The sequence below is a fragment of the Xiphophorus hellerii genome, chromosome 2, assembly GCF_003331165.1.
Source record: "Xiphophorus hellerii strain 12219 chromosome 2, Xiphophorus_hellerii-4.1, whole genome shotgun sequence".
Lineage (NCBI taxonomy): Eukaryota > Metazoa > Chordata > Actinopteri > Cyprinodontiformes > Poeciliidae > Xiphophorus > Xiphophorus hellerii.
This window is the reverse complement of record NC_045673.1, coordinates 11,273,691-11,295,466: the sequence shown is the minus strand read 5'-3', so window position 1 is coordinate 11,295,466 and position 21,776 is coordinate 11,273,691. Positions and strand designations below refer to the sequence as shown.

Here is a 21,776-nt window from a genome sequence, read left to right as displayed (position 1 = left end):
ATCTGTTTTGTGCCGGATTTTGGTTTCAAGGCAAATAGAGCTGAAGCAACAACATAAAACACTTTTCAAATACTCAATTCTAAAAAACTTTGAAAATCCTTATTACTTTCATTCCACTTACCAACTGTCTGCTATTTTGTGTTGGCCTATCACATAAAATCTCATTAAAAAAACAAAAAAACATTCTTTGTTGTTATAATGTAATATATTTGGAAAAGTCCAAGTAGCTGAAATACTTTTCCTCAATGCTTTGTTCAAAATCCCCAAAATAGGCTATGTTTCAGTTTGATTTGATCTGAGTTTTACGTAAATGTTAAATTACTTTATGCAGCTTTTGAGTGTCTCCTCTGGTAAAATTTTATGACTTATTCAGTTTAATAAGTTTGGTAGACACCGAACTATGCATGTTTTGCTGCTTCGAGCAAGTTAACAGGGCCTTACTCTTTTCTTTTCAGATATTTTTGAAAGCTGATAAACATTTGAGGCTAAAATAAGTAGATTCATCAATTGTAAGCCTTTTTGTTTCTGCCTTCTTAACTGAGATCAGTACAAGTTTAACTTGTGGACTCAATGTCCCGTTGTCTGTCTTGTACAACTGATGGTGCTGCCTTCACAGCTGTCAGCGCCTTCCCCACCCTCAGTGGTGATGATGTGCAGTTCCAGGAGGCTCTGCAGCTTATCATCTGAATTCTGGCACTGAGAGTGAAAAATCTGTAACATTCTGTGTACAACTGAGCTCTGGGCATTAGGAATGAAGACTAAAAATTTCTCTGTGAGGACAGTTTTCTCTGACTGGTTTTATTCTTTATTGTAACATGTCCACAAACAATGTGTTTTTTTTCCATATTATTTTTTTATGTAATGTGGAAAAAACATGTTTTTTTTCCTCTGTCCACTTTGCAATGATCCATCTGACCTCATTCTTTAACACAGCACTGCTGAGACTCATTGCAGACCATAGAAACACTAATAGCACCAGCAGCACTTCTGCAAAACCTTATTCAACTTTTGAGCATAAAGCGTTGGTAGTTAATAAAACACAATTGCATAAGTGGAATTGTAAGGTTTTTTTAAATTTTTGTTGCCCAAGTTTTTACTTTTTTTATATATGTTTTGTTCCTTTGTTTTAGACCTCCAGATCGTCGTCGCAGAGACCTTTTTGGTCTTGCTAACAACACTCAGTTTCACGACAGCAGTCAGGGCAATACTACCCTTGGCTCAGGGGATAACGGCACACATGTCATCCCTCCTGTCATTGAGTATCCCTTCCTTGATGACAGAACATCAGCAGAATCTCTAGAAATCTCTGACCTAAAGCCTTTCACCTTGTACCTTATTGAAATCCACGGCTGCAACGAGGACCTGGGCTACAACTGCAGCATCGGAGCTTTTGTTTTTTCTAGGACTAAACCTGCCGGTAAGGAGTGAACACTCTTGTGAGTTTTGTGAAAAATCTAGAGATAGTTATGTTATTGTTTTGGGTGTGTAAATGTGTTTGGCAGCCAAAGCAGATGACATCCCTGGGAAGGTTGTCCATGAAATCTGTGACAAGACTGAGGGGTGTGTGGTGCTGCACTGGTCAAAGCCCGTCATGCCTAACGGACTTATTCTGATGTATGAGATTAAGTACCGTCTGGGGAATGAGGTAATTCTGGCAGGGTATAATTACACACTTATAGACACTTTACACTTTACTATATGTATGCTGCTTGCCATGTTTAGTGGCACCTTTGATAAGGATGTGTTAAAAGCCTTTAAGAAAAGCCGTTAGTCTTTTCTAACATTTCGCAAGTTGTAGGATACAGAGTGAGTGATCTTTCATCTTTCCTTTTTGCAAAATGTATTCCTAAATCCTCCAGTCCTGAATCCCATTTACAGTTTCTGTTAGGGCGTCACCAGATGTTGTTTCAAGTCTTGTTGTATTTCAAAGTGTTTAACTTTGTGCACTTTGTGAAGGTTTATTGGGACTTTGGAAGAGAAACAGGCCAATAGCTAGACAAATCCTCCACCATACTTGAAACTTAACCACTGTTGAAATCAGTCTTCCAGAACCTAAACTCTGATATAAGTAGAACATTTGTTTTGTCCCAGACACTACGCTCTAAAGTGAAAAATAAAGGTCAAATAATAATATAATGTGAAAGTGATTCAGAATGCAAAGAGTTTAAAACAGGCAAAGTTGTGTTTTACGAAAAATAACCTCTCTTAATTTCTTTTCTCCCAGCCTGAGAAGCATAAGTGTGTGTCGCATCAGCAGTACCACAAATACAACGGAGTTCGCTTGACGATCCTGAGCTCCGGGAACTACTCTGCTCAAGTGAGGGCCACGTCTCTGGCAGGGAAATGGCTCATGGACAGAGAGCATTTTCTTCTACGTGCCTCCGCCTAAACGTAAAGCAACACTACAACATTTTAAGATTATGTGTGCATGGGTCCAGTAAAATTCCTTGTCCTTAGCCTGTCCAGAACTTTAATGTCAAAACTATCTTACCTGTGATAATGAGAAGAATTATTAGACTGTTGCTCATTGGTCTGAATTTTATAATTTTATTTGAAATCAAGATTTCAGAGTCTTAAGGAAGAGCGTAGAGACACAGAATCCAAGTTGGTTGGTTCAGTGTGAAATTTCCACAGTGAAGATTTAGGGAGGCAAGCCATCTGCTACGCTGTGCAGCTTACCTGCATTACTGCTGCATTACTGCATCACTGCAGTAATGCAGTGAGTCACGCAAAAAGATCAAGTATAGACACAGTTTTTGTTGGTCATTTACATACTAAAATTTTTTTTTCTTAATTCATCTGGTGCAATATTTTATTGCAGCAGCTTTTTGCATGAAATGTATCACTATGTTTGTAATGAATTAAGTTTTACTTTTTGAATTGAATTTCTGAAATAAATGTAGAATTTCTTAAGATGCACCAAATTCAGCTCTTCTTTTTCCTTTATTTTGTCTCTCAGGAGATGATTTTGCGACTCTCTACTTGGTCATCATCCTGCCCATTATAGCGACTCTCGTAATCGCAAGCCTCACCACCATTCTCCTCATCATCAACAAAAAGAGGCAAGTGCCTCCACTTATTAAGCTGCATTGCTCATGAATCGTAATGATGAGAGTAATGTTATTTAGAGTTAATAGGTGTATTCATTTAGATCCCCCTTTGGGGAAGAGCAGACGTCCTATTGAGGATTAAATATTGCATCGGAAATCAAAGCTTGCTTGTCAGCTCACTGAGCCGGGCTTGTGTTTCCAGAAACAACAACAGACTTGGGAATGGAGTCCTTTATGCATCTGTCAACCCAGAGTACATCAGTGCGGCTGAAAGTAAGAATGTCAAACTTCTTTCCCCGACTTCTCAGCTGTAATGTTTGGATGTTTGTGCATGTTGGGTTGACCCGGCGTATGTTTTTTTTGCTGCGGCAGTGTACACTCCAGATGAGTGGGAGGTTGCCAGGGAAAAGATCACCATGCACAAGGAGCTGGGGCAGGGCTCCTTCGGCATGGTGTACGAAGGCACAGCAAAAGGCGTCATCAAGGATGAACCTGAGACACGGGTGGCGATCAAGACGGTGAACGAGTCAGCAAGCATGAGGGAGCGGATAGAGTTTCTGAACGAGGCGTCCGTGATGAAAGAGTTCAACTGTCATCATGTGGTAAGGTGGACTTATGATAAAACAGCTGAGAAAACACAGACAGATGGTTCAGAATAACTTCGTAATGGATCAGGAAATGGCACAGTGCTCACCATTATCACTACTTCCTAATTATTCTGCATATACACAAACAGAGAGAGAGGCCAGCAGGGCATGAGGACTTGGAGCTTGTAGTTCTCTGCAGCTGTAGCCCGAGGCAAAGAAACTGCCTCCTGGAGATTCTTTACATTCTCACATCAATGTGATCACGGCCTCATTAACTGCGTTAAATGGAAGTGGTAAAGATTCCCCTTTTAGAACGCTGCTCCCACGGGTTTCTGTTCATGTTTCACTGATAAAAAGTCAAGTGCTCCATAATTAAATTCACTTTGAATAATGTAAAAGCTTGTTTTTCCTTTTGTGATCTTCAGAGCTAGTTAAAGATAAATTGTGTGCTTCTTAAGTATGCATTACAATTCCACTACAATATTATGAATATTTTAGCTTTGTAACATGATGTTGGTTTCTCTGAATTTGTGCAGCCGACTTATTTTCTGCTGCTGTTGACGTGTAGGTGCGGCTGCTGGGTGTGGTCTCTCAGGGACAACCATCCTTGGTTATCATGGAGCTGATGACCCGTGGGGATCTCAAGAGCCACCTCCGCTCTCTTCGTAATGAAGTAAGCAACGTCTCCCGACAAACACACACGCACACACGCACCCCTTCACACAAAAACCAGGGGCCAGAAGGTAATTTGTAGTAGTACATTGGTTAAGAAATGAAAATCATACTGTTTTACATTTTTCTACCACACAAACAATGGATTTTATTAAGTGTTTAAGACACACCAATAAAGTTACTGGAGAAGTTTACAGCGGGGTAAGGGTAACGATATCCTGAGCTTTGAAGATCCCACAGGGCACTGTTTAATCCATCACCTGAATTGGGAAAAATATAAGAAAATTGCAAGACATGGCTGTCCACCTAAACTGACAGGACAGGCAGGAGAGTATTAGTCAGAGAAGCACACAAGAGGCTAATATTAACTCTGGAGGAACTGCAAAAGTCCAGAGCTCAGGCTGGAGAATCTGTTGACAGGACAGCTACTAGATGTGGCATCAACGCTGTCCTTTGTGGAAAATTTGTGAGAAGGATTCCATTTTTGAAAGAAAGCCATAAAAGATAGTTTTTTATTTATTTCAATTTGCTGTTTTGTTGTTTGTCTGTTTTTAAAACTTTTGTAATCTGAGTTTTTGTGTATTGTAAGCATAAGGCATTAATAAAGTATTAAAAACAAGGACAGCACATTATAGGGCTTATTTTATCATTCTGATCAGAACTGTATTTATATTAATAGCTTTCTAAATGTAGACTTTGTGGATATATGTATGAAATTTGTTTTAAGCTTCTGAAAACAGCCTAATTAAATGGATAAAACTAATTTTGTTAAAAGCATTGGGGCAGCTTCTGAGGTCTCATCATCTTCTCGTCTTGCTGTGCAACAGAACACCTCCTCTCAGGTCTTGCCCCCGCTGAAAAAGATGATCCAGATGACAGGGGAGATTGCAGATGGCATGGCTTACCTGAACGCCAACAAGTTTGTCCACAGAGACCTGGCTGCCAGGAACTGCATGGTAGCGGAGGACTTCACGGTGAAGATAGGAGGTGGGTCTCATAAATGTTATGTGTTCCTCTCCCAGGTTGCTCAAGGCTGTACTGATTCTAAGTGAATGCCTGAGGCAGTGGAGTCTTAATGTAGACAGACAGAAAGAGGGAGGTTGTGAGAGAGAAAATTTTTGCTTTCAGGAGTTTCCTCTGAAGAGATACTTAGTGGACTCCCCCAACCTGTTTGTTTTGTTTTTTTTTCCGTCAGATTTTGGCATGACCAGAGATATTTATGAGACGGATTACTATCGAAAAGGAGGAAAGGGCCTGCTGCCAGTTCGCTGGATGTCTCCAGAGTCACTGAAAGATGGCGTCTTCACAACAATGTCTGATGTCTGGTATGGGAACAAACTGCTCACACAAACACAAGACTGCCTTCCTTCATACATGTGTGAACCTGCTTCAATCTGGGGGCTTTAAACCGCCTGCATATTTTCTCTTTGTGTTGGATAATACTCTAAAACTGTTCATGCTGTGGGGTCACAACTGTATAAACCTACAGCTCACTTCACAGCCAGGATTCTTTACAAGATTTTCACTCAACAGTTTGAACATGAGTTTCCTGCCATGACAGCTTGTATTTCCAAAACATCAAAATCTTTTTTTTTTTTTTCTTCTGTTTAGGTTGCTGGCTTGCTCTTTGCAAATTCCTTCCGCTCTACAAAACACTATAGCTCTCTCTTTTTTTTTTTTTTTACTTTGTATTTCTGAGCCTACAGCAATCTCACATTTTCCCTACCTCTGTAGCAGTCTCACTGTTTACTAGCTCCCCTGCAAGTTTTTGTTCCCCAACTCAAAGTGTCCCACGGATTAGTTTGCAAGAGTGGGTATAAACTGCTCCAGATGTTCACAAATGAGAGCTTGTGTTTACACCACAAACCCACCTTCACATCATGTGTACTACATCCTGAGCCTCTTTGATGTTAAAGTTTAGTGTGGGACAAACCAATTATGGGCTTCATGAGTAGTGTGTTAATCAGGAGAGAAGGAACACTTCCTGAAGCATATAGAGTGTTGTAATCTGGTTAATTTGAAGGAACTCTTTGAAAATAAGACTTTCAAAGAGTAAATTAACAATAGGTGAATGCAAACATTTTCTTTTATAGAGAATAACATTTATATGTGTAGCATGTATCACACATGTACAGCACTTATCACATAATTAAATAAGTGTTTCACAAAATAAAGCAAAAATGTATGATAAAAAATTATGACATTAAACAAGAAATTAAAACAGAAAAACATAAAACAGCTACAATTTTATTGAAGTTTAATCATTTGTTTCTTTCTTGTACAAATTAGTTTCCACCTAATCACTGCTTGATGGTCATCAAGCAATTGGTTATAGAAAACAATTTGTAGACCTCTGTGGGCTTGAAAGAGCAAAATAGCTAAATATAATCTCCAAAAACACAAGGAGAAACTTGGTGAACCCGACAGAATATCTTTGCTGAAATATTTATTTTTAAAACAATATGAGCCTTAAGACAGAATCATGTACTTGTCCATATTAAAGGACAGTAGGTTTAAAAATTTAAACGCTGATGCTTTCTAGGGTCTACACATATAACTAGGGACTGAGTAATAATTTCTCTTCTTCAAAAAAAATCCTTAACTAAACTTGTCAAACACATCGCTAGAAATTAGATGAACTTAAATTTAGACTTGTAAATAGTCTATATTTAGACTTGTTTTGCAGTTTACCCTCATGTTGTCTTGTTGACATATTTTGGACAAGCAGGTATGTCAGATCGTCTGTCTGTTTGGTATTCTCATATCCAAAAACAGTCTGAAGAGTGAGCTGGAAGGAGGACAGGATTCAAGATGGACAAAAAATATTACTTCATTTTGTTTGCATTATGCTTCAAACCAACAGTGCTGACTGTTATATATATGTGTGTGGGGGGGTGTATACGTATACTTGAGTCAGCAACTGATGCATGAAGGAACTGCTTTGCATTTTGAGCTAAAAAAGTATTGTTCCATTCATTCTTTTGAGATTTTATGGAGATGTTGACATTCTGTTCATTCTTTGCTCCAAATAAATATCAAGTCCATGCCTGTCTTATTTAAGATCTCTGTTCTACTTATTTAATTTAGCAAGAATAAATCATTATTTCATAAAGGAGTAGTTCTGATATTTTTTTAATAGGGGATTAGATTAGAGGTTATAAGTAGTCAATATCTTACAGAGATTAGTTTGCAGCTAATCCCAGTCAATCTGCAGTGTATTTTTGCTATGGTAAAACAAGAAAACAAAAACTCCCACTAGTTTAATAAATGTTTATTTGACTTTAAATAAGAATGTGGAGAATTTCAATGTTTTTTAAAGAGAAATTAATTATAGAAGAATTTTGAAGTTTTCTATTTAAACTCCAGAAACATGGCGTCATGTTTGTTTTTTGATGTAACTCTCCAGGTCATTTGGTGTCGTGCTGTGGGAGATCGCCACCTTAGCTGAACAGCCTTACCAGGGCATGTCCAATGAACAAGTGCTGCGCTTTGTCATGGAAGGGGGACTCCTGGACAAACCCGACAACTGCCCGGACATGCTGTAAGTCTTGTGATTGAAAGAATGAACTGCTCTCTATGCCTCTTCTGTCCGGTCAATATTTTACCACGCGTCTATTTTAGGTTGAGGTTTTAAGGGTAAGAGATACCGCGTGCGTACGCTGCAGTGAGGGCTGACATTAACGTCAGCGGTTAAAAGCAGCCGGTTGATGGCATGACTTAGACGGTCAGCTGGCAGCCGGGAGCCTCCTCACTCGTCGATATCGGCCCATAGAAGGAATGCCACAACCGGTGTGTGAAAGATGCCAGTCATTCCGACTGTGGGAATCGTTATCGAGAGGGACAAGCAACAGGAATAAGCGCATCAGAAGCTATTAACATATTTGTGATTTCTTTGTGAAAACATTCCTGCTTTTTGAGAGGCGGAAATAGAAGACTGATGACTCTCAGCATGTAGGGCTGCATACACTGTATGCGTTTCTTTGACCTCAATAAGAAGGCATTCTGCGCTCTCCCCTGCCGCTCCACACGGCTGACCTCACCTTAGAAAGAGCGCAAGCAGAACAAAAAATAGGGCTGAGTGTTGTGCAGGCACAAACCTCTGGTTTCTATGGCAGCCCCAACAGTTTTGTCCTGATTACAGGAGTGTGTGGATTGTGTTACAGAGGTGGTGCTGGAGTAAGGGCTTAGCTTTTTTTTGTCTTTGAGCGGCATGCAGTGGAGTCAGGCCGCTGCTCATGGCCCCCTATGCTTTGGTGTTTTAAAGGAGACTTGAGGAAGACTACTGAAGCCAGACATTTAGACAAAGAGTGATGAATAGAGGGGATAACACAAAGTGGAAGTAGGGAGGAAAACATGCAGTCAGATGAGTCATATTTGGATGTTTTTCAACGTCTCCATGCAAAGTATTCCTCAGGTAGCTGTGAGTCACACAACTTGCCTACGGACTAAAGTTGCTTCTTTTAAGCAGGGTTACGAACAAAAGAGACTACATGGTGCCAGACACTTTTATTGACAACTCTGTTAAAGATGTATTACAAAACTTACAATGAATCAGTTTTTATTATTGCAGTAGAATTATTAAAGATTATTTATCCCTCCATTGATTATACTTGCTTGCGGGGCTAAGGGGATCTAATAATATGTTTAAAATAAATGTAAATCGTGGAATTCTTTACATTTGTGTTTCTTATTAAGTCTATGAGTTTCAGTAAACTTTAAATTTGTCAATCCGTAGCTTTCTATTTCCCTGGTGTATAAGTATGATGTGATAGAGTGACTGATTTTTCTTAGAAACTGGCCACCAGACCGGAAGAGGGCCCATATTTATATTAGCTATGAACAAAGGAGGTAAAAAAAAAATCTCAGTGCTACAGATATGTACAGAGCGACATCCTGGGCTCACCAAGTGCAATACCTCCACAGTATTTTCATGTGACACTCAGCATCTTATTGGTCACAACAGTTTAAAATCTGCATCACTGACACTGTGTTATTTGACCAGTGCCTGAAATTAAACACCAGCTGAGATGAGCACTGATAAACCCTGGTGAGAAATTTCAGGATGGCAATGGACACCAGCCTAGTGCTAAACAAAACATTGACAGAAGGAATAAACAGCAAAGTATAAGGTAGCATAGCTGAGGCTATATTTACATGGCATATACAATTGAAACAACTCTGGTTTTGACAGGTTAGAAGTGAGTTTCCACTAATAGCACAAATGACAAGATGCTGACAAGAAGTCAGGTTTTTAACCTGTTTTATAACTTAGCATCAACAAGTGTACTGGACACCAGATATTGGACGAAGCAGAAGGCAGGTTACTGTGGTGTGTCAGCACAGCCGAAAGTATTAGATTTCTTTTCATTAGAACTCTCCTCTGCGTGGGTTTGGACATCAGATGTCAACTTTGAGATGCTTCCTGCAATTCTGGCAAAAACAAACAAAAAAAAGTCAGCCACCCCCTCTGCTGCTCCAGAATAAGAAGTTAGACCTGGGCTTAGTCAAGCTCTACCTCAAATTTCTCTGGGAGGAGAACAGCTGGCACCTAGCTGCAGGACTGATTCTGAACGCCAAGAAGGCCTCAAGGAGAGAAGACAAACAAGACTGAGGGGGAACAGCGGTAACGGAGCCTGAGATGGCTGAGGTGTTTATGTCAGTGAGCCTTAGAGAGTATTCTTAGCTTGTTTGTGTATAATTGAAGTTGCGGCATGTGGTGCAGAACCACACAAAACTGTAATAATTCTCTCTTTTTATGGTGTTGTTTTGACATTCCCAAAGCTCGGTTGCTGGCCTGGCACAGTAACCTGAAGGAAGACTTACTGCTCCACTGAGTGGATTTTACATAACGGATCTAACAGCACGCATTGTGCTGTGGTAGAAAAACATCAAAATTGCAAATCTTTGAAGCAACCATAAAGTTAACTTCTAAATTTACAAGCAGTGTCAATACGCCTCTGCGCCAAAGATTAGTCTTTGTTAGAAAACTAGACATTATGGGAGAGGAGACATACTCATTAACATATTTGAAGCGTTTGAATGAAGTAAAAAAGGGCAGATTTATAACAGATGGGACATGCTTTTAATATTTACACCTGTAGAAGATGATGGAAAAACAGCAACTAAGGCTATTTATGTAAATCTATTACTTGTTACTGTATTTTATAACTTTAATATTTTGTTTGTACACAACTTTAAAGTCAAAACACATCAGCAAACTGAGCTTAAATGTCAAAAGAGCTCAAAAACCTAAAAATGTCAGTCTCTCCTGCCACCTGCTGGTGAGAAACAGGCTTACAATGATTAAACGCTGCATCCAGGCATGCCTCCAAACTATTTAAACCACTGCAGTGCAAGTAGTTCTCTACCTAAAACATTCAATGCATCAACTTACACAGTCTCGTTATTCAGTTTTTTGCATATAATTTTGGATTCTGACATTGAAGTGTAATTTAGGAATCTTATTCTATAGTGCAGCATTAATAATATTGCTTTTTGTAAAGTTCTCTAAATCTGTTTGCACTTTTCTGTTCTCTTTGCACACATGTAGTGGATTTTAATTTGGCCAAATTCTCCATAAATCTGCACTCGTTCACATTTCTTCCTGCTTTGATTGTCAGAGGGCAAAATGAATCTTAACTTCTGGGCGTGCCGTGGTGGCGTAGGGGTTAGCGCGACCCACATTTGGAGGCCTCAAGTCCTCGACGCGGCTGTCGCGGGTTCGACTCCCGGACCCGGCGACGTTTACCGCATGTCTTCCCCTCTCTCCTTCCCCCTTTCCTGTCAGCCTACTTCATGAAAAGGGACTCTAGAGCCCACAAAAAGACCCCCTGGAGGGGTAAAAAAAAAAAAAAAAAAAAAAGAAAATTTACTTCTAAGGACCATATTACTTATTTCAACCACTTTTAAAGCACAAGGTGGATATTAAACCCTGACAATACATTAATTTTGGCTATGCTTAACAGTGCTTTGAAAACATTACAGACTCCTTTTCTTGTTGCTTTTTGTCACAGTTGTCTATTAGTCTTTTGACTAACAGTCAAAAGCGTTCCAAGTAAACAAGTAATAAATGTAGTTTTTAAAAAATATATTTTACTGGGGTGAAAAACATCTATTCAAACCAGCCTGGTACAATATGAAAAAATAACTGCACCCCTGAACCTAATAACTTGGCAGAAAGAACTGAGACAAGAGTTCTTGGTCCCATCAATTACAGCAAGTTGTTGAAGTGCTGCAGCAGCAAAGTCATCTATCCACTTTTGAAATAATTTTGATTGGCCAAACAGAATATTATAATCTATCAGTTTTCAAAAATCCAAAGTGGTGTTATCAGGGCCAAAATAGAATATATGGCTCAGATTTCTTTCTTTAACTAAGTTCAAAATTTAAGGAGCAAATTCTTTAATCGCCATGGCATTCATACGATGTGCTCCCCTCAGGTTTGAGCTGATGAGGATGTGCTGGCAGTACAACCCCAAGATGCGTCCGTCCTTCCTGGAGATCATCAGCAGCATCAAAGGGGATCTGGATCCCCACTTCCAGGAGGTGAGCTTCTTCTACAGTGAGGAGAACAAGCCGCCGGACATGGAGGAGCTCGACATGGAGGTGGAGAACATGGAGAACATTCCACTGGACCCTGTATCTACCAGGCAACCATCAGCTGCTGGCGTTCCCCCATCTGGGTGTATGGGAAGCAGGTCACCTCCTTCCTCGCAGCAGTTATCCCCCTTGCAAGGCCCAAGTACTCCCTTACTAGGATGTGTGTCCCATTCGCCACCGGGGCCTCTGCCCTCGGCCATGACGTCTTCGGGACAGGGCTCGGACAAGCACTCAGGACATGCTTTGCCCAACGGGCCTGTGGTGGTCCTGCGGCCCAACTTTGATGAGTTGGAGCCATACGCACACATGAACGGAGGCAGAAAGAACGAGCGCGCGTTACCGCTGCCCCAGTCGTCGGCCTGCTGATATCAGTCCAGCATCTCCTCTTCCTCTCACACAGGGTAACTAAAACCTCTCAGTCTCTTCAGGAGAGTTGGGCGAGGTAAGAAAATTACTTTGTTTCTACTGTGTGCCAGTAGATGGGCTCTCCACTCCATTTAAGGCGTGGAACGACCAGAGAACACAAACTCTGAGAACGGTATAACAGCACAGAAACCTGCTGAGGCATGTGGAGTTTGGTGGCTCAGACACATTGGGGGACTCCTTCCTGTGCGGCCTACATTGTTACATACAAGCCCTTCAAGAAGGAAGGATGTATATTGGCACACAGACTTCTACATGAACTCAAGAAAAAATCTTTTTAGCATATCTGCCAGCAAAACCAACAGAAGAGCACTTTTGTCCTGAGGATTTCAGAGAGGATGTGATGAATATATTGAGCGTCTATTTATAGAATCCCATCATTCTCTCTACATTATGGTAAAGCTCCTCCTTTTTGTGAGCCAGCCGGGTTCATGTTGTGTGGCAAAATCTCCTTTAAAAATAAGACTCTTAAATATTATTATTTTCTACGTGATCCTGTCAGGTGTGGGTTAAATTGGTAGGCCTGTTTTGTATCTGCCAAACTTTTGCCAAATCAAGCTTTTCCTTCAGCCTCCTAAGGGTGTCCTCTTTTTTGTTAAAAACTGTGATTCAGAGTTAATGACAAATCAAATCCTCCTGTGCAATAAAGAAAAAAAATACTTGCCATATAACTTAGAATGTTTTTACTAAATTTAAATGCAATTGTTAACAGATTATGCTGGGCCAAATAACACATCATAAGCAGAAGCCAGCCCAAACACAATACCAGGTACAAGACTTTACTTAAAGAAGTGACTATCAGGTCATAAGCAGCCACAATATTGTGATTGGAGATGGAGAATGCAGACTTTGAATTTGATTTGTGCTATTGTGTTGATAGCGATAAAAGCTGATAATAAATAAATCATTTTGGCTGTAAATCTGTTACTACATGCAGTCAGATCCTCAAAAACAAACATTGAAACTAAAACTACAATACAGTATTCATTCCAATCAATCCTACTTTTAAAAATAATAACCACAATGTATGCATTGAAAAATAGTTCATAAAGCAAACAATAAAATTGATCTTTAGTTCTGAACAACTAAACAATTGCTATATAAAAATATTTTATCCCTCCATATTAATTAAACAAAAAGTAGATCAAGGTTTTAAACATTCATATTCGAGGCATAAAACATAAGACACAGGGCTGGGTGATACAATGTAAAAATATTTCAATATATTTAGGATTTATAGCATTACACAACGAGACATGTAAATTCATTCCTAATCACTCTAATTACATTCAACCTCTGACTTCAGTGGCAAACCACAACTCAGATTTATCAGGTTAATAAAAGTTGCAGCTGTCCTCTCACATAATCCAGCATTAGAAATGACTTAACGAGTCTGGCTCCAAAGGTTAAGATACTATTTTTGTCTCATTTTGAAAAGATTATATTTGACTGGCAACTATTTTTGCAAAAAACATGTGATAACTGATATTACAGGGAAAATACAAATCCGTTACCACTGACAGCTGACAAGATTGCAAAACTTTTAACTACTGAACAAAATATCCAAATAAACAACTGTTTGCACAGCATGAGAGAGAAAACATGGGACATGCTTTGACACATCAGCGATTTAAACACATGGGAAATAAATTGAAAATCTCGGAAAAATTATTACAAGTTACTCTGTAGGGTTTAAAATTAACAATACAGTACAATCTGTCTAGAAACTGATTATGCAATCAATGTTTAGCATAATATTTACACCTGCGACAGGCTAAGAGATGGCAGAATAAAAACTTTAAAAAGCTGTTTCATAAAGGCATCAAATTACTAACACTTTATCGTTAGTACTGGTATTGAGAAAGGTCACATAAAACTACTCTTTGTTTTCTGGCTGCCTAGTGTTGTAAGTGTTTTTTATCTTTGTAGATACTCCCATCAAGATAAGGTGCCTTGACGGATTTTTGCGCTGCAGCCCTCAAGTAGTCTTTCCTCTTTTGCAAGATCATTAGCCAAAATGTAGCTTTTAATAAAACTTGAGCAGCTTTTGTGGCAATGAGCTGATGGCTCTCTCATCCAGGATGATAAAATGTCAGAGTTGTTTCAAGTGTATCACTTCTCTAAAAGTTCATGATGCAGGACTGTTTTCATTTGTAAACCTATTTATTTGTTAATTTAGCATCTGTCACTAAAAACTAAATTGTTGGGCTGTTATTTTTACCTTTGTCACAACTTGTAAACAGTCTGGATGCTAAAGAGTTTTTTTTTTTAATGGCTGGGGGAGATCTGAGTAAGCGATTTGATCTGCATTAGGGAAAAACATATTTATCACCCAGTCCCAAGTTGAATTACCAGAAACCACTTAAGCCTAATCAATTAAACAATCAGTTCAAAAAGCAATCCCAGATGAGCCCCAAAATTATTATGGCTGAAACTCAGTAATAAGACAGAATTGCCCAGTTTGGCTGAATTTTGGGAAATTAATATAAACAGGAGAGAAAAATGCTGAAAATGCTGTGCTAGTATTTGTAACATGCCTCATATCATGCAGCATAGCTTGTGCGCTTTAACAAAGAGAAAGTACAGCTGTGACATTACATTGTTTCAAACTGATGTAAAAATGTGGTTTCTCACAGAATGAACCAAAAAATATAACATATCAGCATGATACAGATGCACTCAAATCATGTTATAAAACATTTAAAAATCTGATTATAATTTATTAATGACATTCAACTACCAATAGTACTTGCAGTTCTTGAATCTAGATCAAAAATGAAGTTCTTGTAGCATTTTGATTAGTGTATAATATAAGATAGATTTTTTGGGGGGAAGGGGGTTAAATAATATCCACAACAATTAAAAAATTTGTTCCACCTCAGGAAAATCCCTTTTCACATATGTTTGGTCCAAAAAACAACAACTCTGAATTACTATCTCAGTCTATTCTTTAGTTTGAAATATGTTTCAGTGCAAATCATTGGTCCTCTAGAGCTGGCAACCCAGCTTGTCACCCTGCTTTACTTTCTCAAAGTTTTGAGATGAACATTGTTCAGATCCAGTGGTATCAAAATCACAGCAACAAATTGGAGGCATCAATCGAGAGGCTGTTGGATCAGATTTAGTAGCCTAGAGGCAAACGTTCAAGTCTCTAAAAAATGGTCATTATTGGTCTTTCTTGCATTTCAAACACACAGGAAAGGTCTTACAGTTGCATTTTAGACTGCAGGATCATTTTTATACACATCATTGGGTTTTGTCACTTTTAAAAAAAAATTAAATACAACTTTTTTATACTTTTAAAAATGTTTGCCTCTATGTCTGTACAGAACAAAGCTGCTATTTTATTCTTTTTCTCTTTTTGGATGTTATATATATAAATATATCTATATATAGAGAACTCCTTCAGGTTTGCTATTTTATGATCTCCACAGCAGTCCCTTTTTATATCTTTAAGCTCTGTTTAAAACAAAAAATAAAAGAAAGTTACCCCTCAAGATTTTGAGTAACACTAAATTTCATTCATTGCCTTTTTTAATGACTATGTCTCTTGTTGTTTTGTCAATATATATAATTATTAGAGATGAACATGTTAGCTCGATGTGTGAGCTTGTACTTCTACACCCTTTGTTTTGTTTTTTTCTATTATTATTGTTTAGCACTGTGCCTAGTGTTGCCCCCTAGGTACGATTTAATCTCAGGTTAAAGTAAAGGCTTTGCTTTCCCCACACATTCTCCTCTCCTTTACTTGCCTCACCTTTTGCCCCTTTCTAAGTCACCCCTCTCATGTTTTCTAAAGTGAAACAGTTTCCTCTTCCCTTCCCTTTGCTGGTCTCTAACAGCAAACCTCCCCTCCCTGTGCCTCCTTTCAAAGTCAGGATTAGCTCCGACATACAAGACGGCACTTCAGACAAGATCTGGTTTTGTAAACCCATCCATCTCATGCCTAATCTCCAGTAAATAGGGCTAACTGGGTTCTCTTGTTTGCCTTAAATATGTCAACCATATACTCTAAGCATTTAAAGTTTGCAATTTTCATTTTATCTTCTCAAGCACAAAATGACATCACTCCTGCTAGTATCAAAATTTCAAGATGAGATTTCAAAAGCCGCATCTGAAAGCCAAATAAGGGATGGGTTAAAGTCCAGGGAAGGGAACAAGTTTCAATGTCACGATTGAAAATAAAAGGTCTTAAAATGGCTGAATAGTAAAAAGTGTGTTGAAGGATTTCTAATGTTGCCTGGTGATTTTCTTTTTTTTCTCCTCTTAAACTTATTTTCCTTGTAGGAGTGTTTATTTATTTATTGTTGTATTTTCCTTTTGAATACCAGTAAAAATCACTGTAAAAATGCCCCATAAATAAGTACAAACTTGGTTTAATATTTTTATTATTTTATGTATGCATTGTCCTTGATGTCATGGCGAGGGTACTTGTTTTTTTGTTGTTTTTTTTCTTCCATTCAGGCGTATATCTACCTCACTCTTTTTAAATATGTGTATAAGCAAAAACAAATACATCTCACTCTTAAATTTTAGGATAAACCTCACCTAGTTAAATTTAAAAAAAATCCACAGGGATCTAGATAAAACCTCATATAAAGCAGACTGGGACAGAAGGTGGAATGAGTTCGGCCTGTGAATGCCCACACGACTGGTTTTACGAAAAAATCAAGTTTCTATCTCAAATTTAGAATAAAGACACCACAGAGCTGACAAAACTTCACTGTTTTTCAGCAGGATCATGAACAACCAGTGTGGATCAGTATGTGATGAAACAGAGCCAAACATTCCATCTCCACTGAGTTCCGACCTATTGTCACAACCTTCAAATCCTCAAATCACAACCATCAGAATCTCCTCAAAAATGTATTTATAAAGAAATCTTAAAAAGATGACACAGGAAATATTAAGAAAGGGAAATGTGTTATTTACCTCCAAGAATGAAATAAATAAAAAACACACTACATATGTATGCGGTTCTACTTGCAGGTGATATGCCATTTTAAAACCTTCACTTTATTCCAAAACCGACAGCATTTAAGTTCTGCCTGAAGTATCAATAAGTGTTGTGAATGTAACAAGGACAGATATGTAGTTTTCACACAAAGCATCTAAGAAAAAGGAAAATCTCACCTTGTACCTGTTTCTACCTTCTGTAAGCATAAAAAAACACTTTTCGATTATAAGTGGCAGAGAGCTAAAAAGCCACTATTTAGTTTTATCATTTCTGTAAACTCCATGTGGTTCTTTGTCATGTATCGATTAGAAATGTTGTGTCCATGTGATTTTCCTAGTTTTGATCTTTCAGACATTACAATGGATATAAAACGTTTACACACCGCTGGTAAAATGCCAGATTTCTGACATGTTCAAGAGTTGGACCAAGATAAACCATTTCAGAGTTTTAACCCTCTCTAATGTGACCCACTCAAAACACTGTTGTAATGTAAATGTGTCCCCATTAAACTATGTTGTATGGGACCATTCAATCTAAGCTTCAAGGCATGACTCTACCACCATTTTGCATCACTGAGTGTATGAGGTTTTTTTTATTTATTTATTTATTTTTTTTGCTAAGGTGCCTTGTTTGTTCTAAACACCTTTTTAAAAACATAGCCCCCCAAAAAATTAAACACTGGTTTTGTTGAACTGCAACACATTTTCATGTCATGGGTTAGGGAAATGTCAAATGTGTTTTTGCAAAATTGGATTGGATTCCAGTTTGTCATTCTACTCCTTAGCCTAGACACATAAAGAACACAGGAGGCCATCATCTCACATGCTACACAGTCAGTACTTGCCAGACTTCCTGACCAGTTTTCTTCTCGTCTTTCCACTAACTTCGGATGTTGTCCAGTGTCTGGTAATGTCATTGTTGCGCCCCAATTTCTCAACCTGATGTTGACTCTTTGAACTGTGCTCCATGGAATATCTAAAACCTTGGAAACTCTTTTGTGCTCTTCTCTCAAAGATTTTTGGTTTGTTTTTCAAGTTTGTAGTACATTAAAGGAGGAAAACGTTCTGACATGGTTTATCATGATTTCACTTTTTACATATAAGCAGGCATGTTAACAGGGGTTGTGTTTCCACTGTATCTATACACACCACTTTTAGTGCTGCCAGTTTAGTCACCACAGTGGATCTTACAGCATCACCAAAAATGTTATCTGTACAAGGAAGCGAAAGCAGCTCCAACACCTCAAAACCTCTTTCAAAGCCTCAGCTGCACGTTTTACTCATGGCCATCGGCATATTGACGGACTTGGAGGAAAGCTGGGCTTTTTCTTTTCCTTTTTTTCAAATTAGAAGTTACTCACAAGGTAACTTTTAATATAAAAGTTTGGTGCTCAGTCCTCTTAATCATGCAACTGAACAATCTATTCATGTTTTTTAAAGAGCCAAGTTGCTGCTGAATTTCTTTACAGAAACCACCACTGACAAGCAAAAAAGTTCAAGACGTTAACATATCTGTGTGTTTATGTTTGTCCAGAAATCGTTAAATATTTTTGTTTTTCAGTTCTTAGGAGTCACTGATATGCTAAGGGAGGAGCTACCAGTTACTATTAGATCCCGAACCTGTCAAATCTGCAACATTTCCAACATGGACAGAGCCAGGAAAGGGATGTTGCATAAATTACGGGTAGTTCAGGTAACAAGTGAACAATGTAGTTAGAAAAAGATAATTTAAAGTTTCACAAGTTCTTCAATTTACTGTAGACTGTAACCATAATCATACTCACATTCTTTCAATTTTTTCATTAAAAAATGTCAGGTTTATGGAGAAGGCATCACAGCAGTCTCCTGCAATAATTAGGTTTGAGGTGTATCGATTCACTCATGTCTGTTTTTGTTTTATTTCATCTGCATTCCTAAAACCTTCGGAGGGGCCTTGGTCTTCTACTGCTACTACATTTATTAAATTCTGTGTTCATAACTTGACGGGGGAAGAATAATCAAACTGTTTTCTCTAGTCTCTGTCTTCTTTTCAAGCTCTGTATCTGAGGCCTCAAAGTTGTTTTTTCACACTTATAGCTGAGATGGTGTATTTTTGACAAGCCGTCTCAAAAATGTGTATAAGAGAATTTCTTGTATTTTACTTTTTTCTGAAATTTTGAATAAATAAGTAAATGAGAACTATGCTTGTTTGTTTTATTTTTCTGCATACAGGACAATCTTGGAAGAAAACCTAAAGGAGGCTGTAAAATACTTGAGACTGAGGTAAAAAGATAAGAGTTTAGATCAAAGCATATTCATATAGTGAGAAGGCTCGCTTAATTGGCCCCGAGCTGAATTAAATCAATTTTGTGGCAAAATTTCAGTAATAATGTTCACAGACTCTTTTTGTTAACCTTTCATTTCAAATCTCAGTGAATTACCCCACAGTTGTAATGTGACAATAGTGGAAAAGTTCAAGGCATGCCTGAGTGAAAATCTACCTACGTTTCTGAGTGATATTTGGCTTCTTCCAGCTGATCAAGCATCATGACAATTGTTTCCTGCAGAAGAGGTACCAGTCTCTCAGCCGAGGATGAACTGCCAGATGAGGGTATATGGATGAAAGCTGCTCTCCTCTCACCATGATACAGTGAGCAGTAATAAGCAAAATCACACAAGTATCTGAAAAGAAGAAAGCGCAACCTTATACTTGTGTCTGTTAATGCAGATCAGAAAAAGGGCTGGCTGCCTACCTGCCAGCATCTCTAGAATGAACCACATCCATCCCTGCTTGCTTAAAGTGCTTGGAGATGGCCCTCATATTAACAACGGAGTCCAGTTTCTCTGGGCCGCCTACGATGCAGAGGTGATCTGTGGGGCAGCAGTTGCAAACGTCTCGGGTGCTATATCCGCTGTTCTTACCAGTTTGCTCCAAAATGACAAGACTGGAACCTCTGGCTATGCCCAGGTGAACAGCAAACTTTGAATACAAGCATGCAAACATGATTCAGCTTCTTGTGTTTCAAAAATGTGTATTCTCTATAGATACTGTAGCAAAAATTACACATAGTGATATCATGTCTTATTTCATAGGTATATTGTGGTTACCCTAAGGATCAAAATAACAAGGCAAATAATGCCAACAACTACCAATATAATATCTTCTTATATTTAACAAAAACAAAACACCAATTTACAAAAAAGAAAAGAGTAGTACAGACCTTTAACTAACATTTTGAATGCTTTGCATGATGATTTCTATTAGGTCTTTTAGGTGTGTCAAACCCAAATTTTTATTTCTACCTTTGGTTTAAGGGTCTGCCAAAGCTCAGCAATAATCCTCTGGGTTGAACTGTAGCTAACTGGCAGTTCCTTGATGTAAACATCTATGCGCTGTCCCATCCCGGCCAACTTTAATCCCTGCGGTAAACGAAACACACAGCTAAAATTAACCAGAGAGGTAAACAGGAGTGTGTTTTCCAAACATTGGACCTTACCTGGGCTGTTGTCCAGCTGGGGTTCACCAAGAACTGTCTGAACGGTCCAAACCCTTCAAAGTGTATTCAACACGTGTTTTTAAAAGTATGAAGAGTGTACATATCATTGAGCAAATTCTTATTTTACCTGTAACAACAACAATTTCTCTTTCGCTCATAGCGTGTCCAAGCTAATAGAGGGTAGCAAACAGAGTAAACAAGAGGGAAAACGTTTGTACTCCTTGTAATTTACGATGCGCCCGCCAGGGGGAGCCATTCCATTTAATAACTGAAGTTATTAGAAGGGGTGCGTTCATGTGCTTCAGGCAAACTAATGATAAAAGGAGCCTGGGTAGACTACAAGTAGACCGAAATGCAAAGTGATAGATCGTTACTCAGACATTTAGTAATATACTTACATTTTTAAATGCCCACTATCACAAATTATTTTCATTTAGAATCATTTGAACAATCAGAGAAGTTGATGTTTATTATTAAAATACAAAACATTACCAGAAACAATAACACCCCATTCCTCACAATTGATCATAACAGTCCTTTACGAAAGTTATATGAGAAAGCATTTTTCCCTTCTGTCACATCCAAAATTATGAAAACTAAAAAAAAATATCTACGTATCTTTATATGTACATAATAGAATTGCCAACAAAAGGTTTTTAATTTACTGAAACATCTAACATTTGATGCAAACCAGGTACAACAAAAACTACACTGATGCTATTGATTAAACATAGAAAGAAAAAAAACTATATTGCAAATGACATTAGATAGTACTGCAATCATAAGAAATAGGAGAAGGCACGTATTCATAAAAATATAATGAGCTCTATGAAACATTTTCTGCAATACGGTAATTAAAACGCTTCAACTGTTTGCACGAAATTTCTGACTGCACGTGAATGCAGCGTAACATCTGCCATGGCCACAGCCCGAGGCGTTGCAAAGAGCTTGGGACGCTCCTGTGGCTGTGATGCGTTCAGGGACCCGCCCTCCTCCTCCTGCACTTGTCAAAG

At 38.4% G+C, this 21,776-nt stretch overlaps 2 protein-coding genes across 7 annotated transcripts in view; one reads left to right on the top strand and one right to left on the bottom strand.

The window, feature by feature from the left end:
• Positions 1–19,465, top strand: part of igf1ra (insulin-like growth factor 1a receptor) — a 97,641-nt gene extending 78,176 nt beyond the window's left edge. Inside the window, 12 exon segments of the mRNA XM_032583469.1 lie at positions 1,131–1,417; positions 1,503–1,645; positions 2,225–2,338; positions 2,340–2,391; positions 2,960–3,062; positions 3,253–3,323; positions 3,423–3,652; positions 4,206–4,310; positions 5,137–5,296; positions 5,505–5,634; positions 7,716–7,850; positions 11,749–19,465. Coding sequence (XP_032439360.1) covers positions 1,131–1,417; positions 1,503–1,645; positions 2,225–2,338; positions 2,340–2,391; positions 2,960–3,062; positions 3,253–3,323; positions 3,423–3,652; positions 4,206–4,310; positions 5,137–5,296; positions 5,505–5,634; positions 7,716–7,850; positions 11,749–12,274 — 2,056 coding nt within the window. The 3' untranslated portion in view covers positions 12,275–19,465.
• Positions 6,544–21,775, bottom strand: pgpep1l (pyroglutamyl-peptidase I like). Of its 6 annotated transcripts, XM_032583513.1 has the most exons (7): positions 20,891–21,775; positions 20,764–20,816; positions 20,570–20,686; positions 20,020–20,246; positions 19,772–19,948; positions 9,825–9,892; positions 9,620–9,739 (listed from the first exon to the last, which is right to left on the bottom strand). In XM_032583513.1, the coding sequence occupies exons 1-6, from the start codon at positions 20,919–20,921 to the stop codon at positions 9,826–9,828; spliced, it is 672 nt and encodes a 223-aa protein (XP_032439404.1). In that variant the 5' UTR covers positions 20,922–21,775; the 3' UTR covers positions 9,620–9,739; position 9,825. The 6 variants fall into 6 exon arrangements, with proteins under 6 accessions (XP_032439412.1, XP_032439427.1, XP_032439397.1 ...); XM_032583521.1 differs by lacking the exons at positions 9,620–9,739; positions 9,825–9,892 and adding an exon at positions 6,544–7,097; XM_032583536.1 differs by lacking the exon at positions 9,825–9,892 and having other exon boundaries at positions 8,801–9,739; positions 20,570–20,708.
• Position 21,776: the final 1 nt, after the last annotated feature.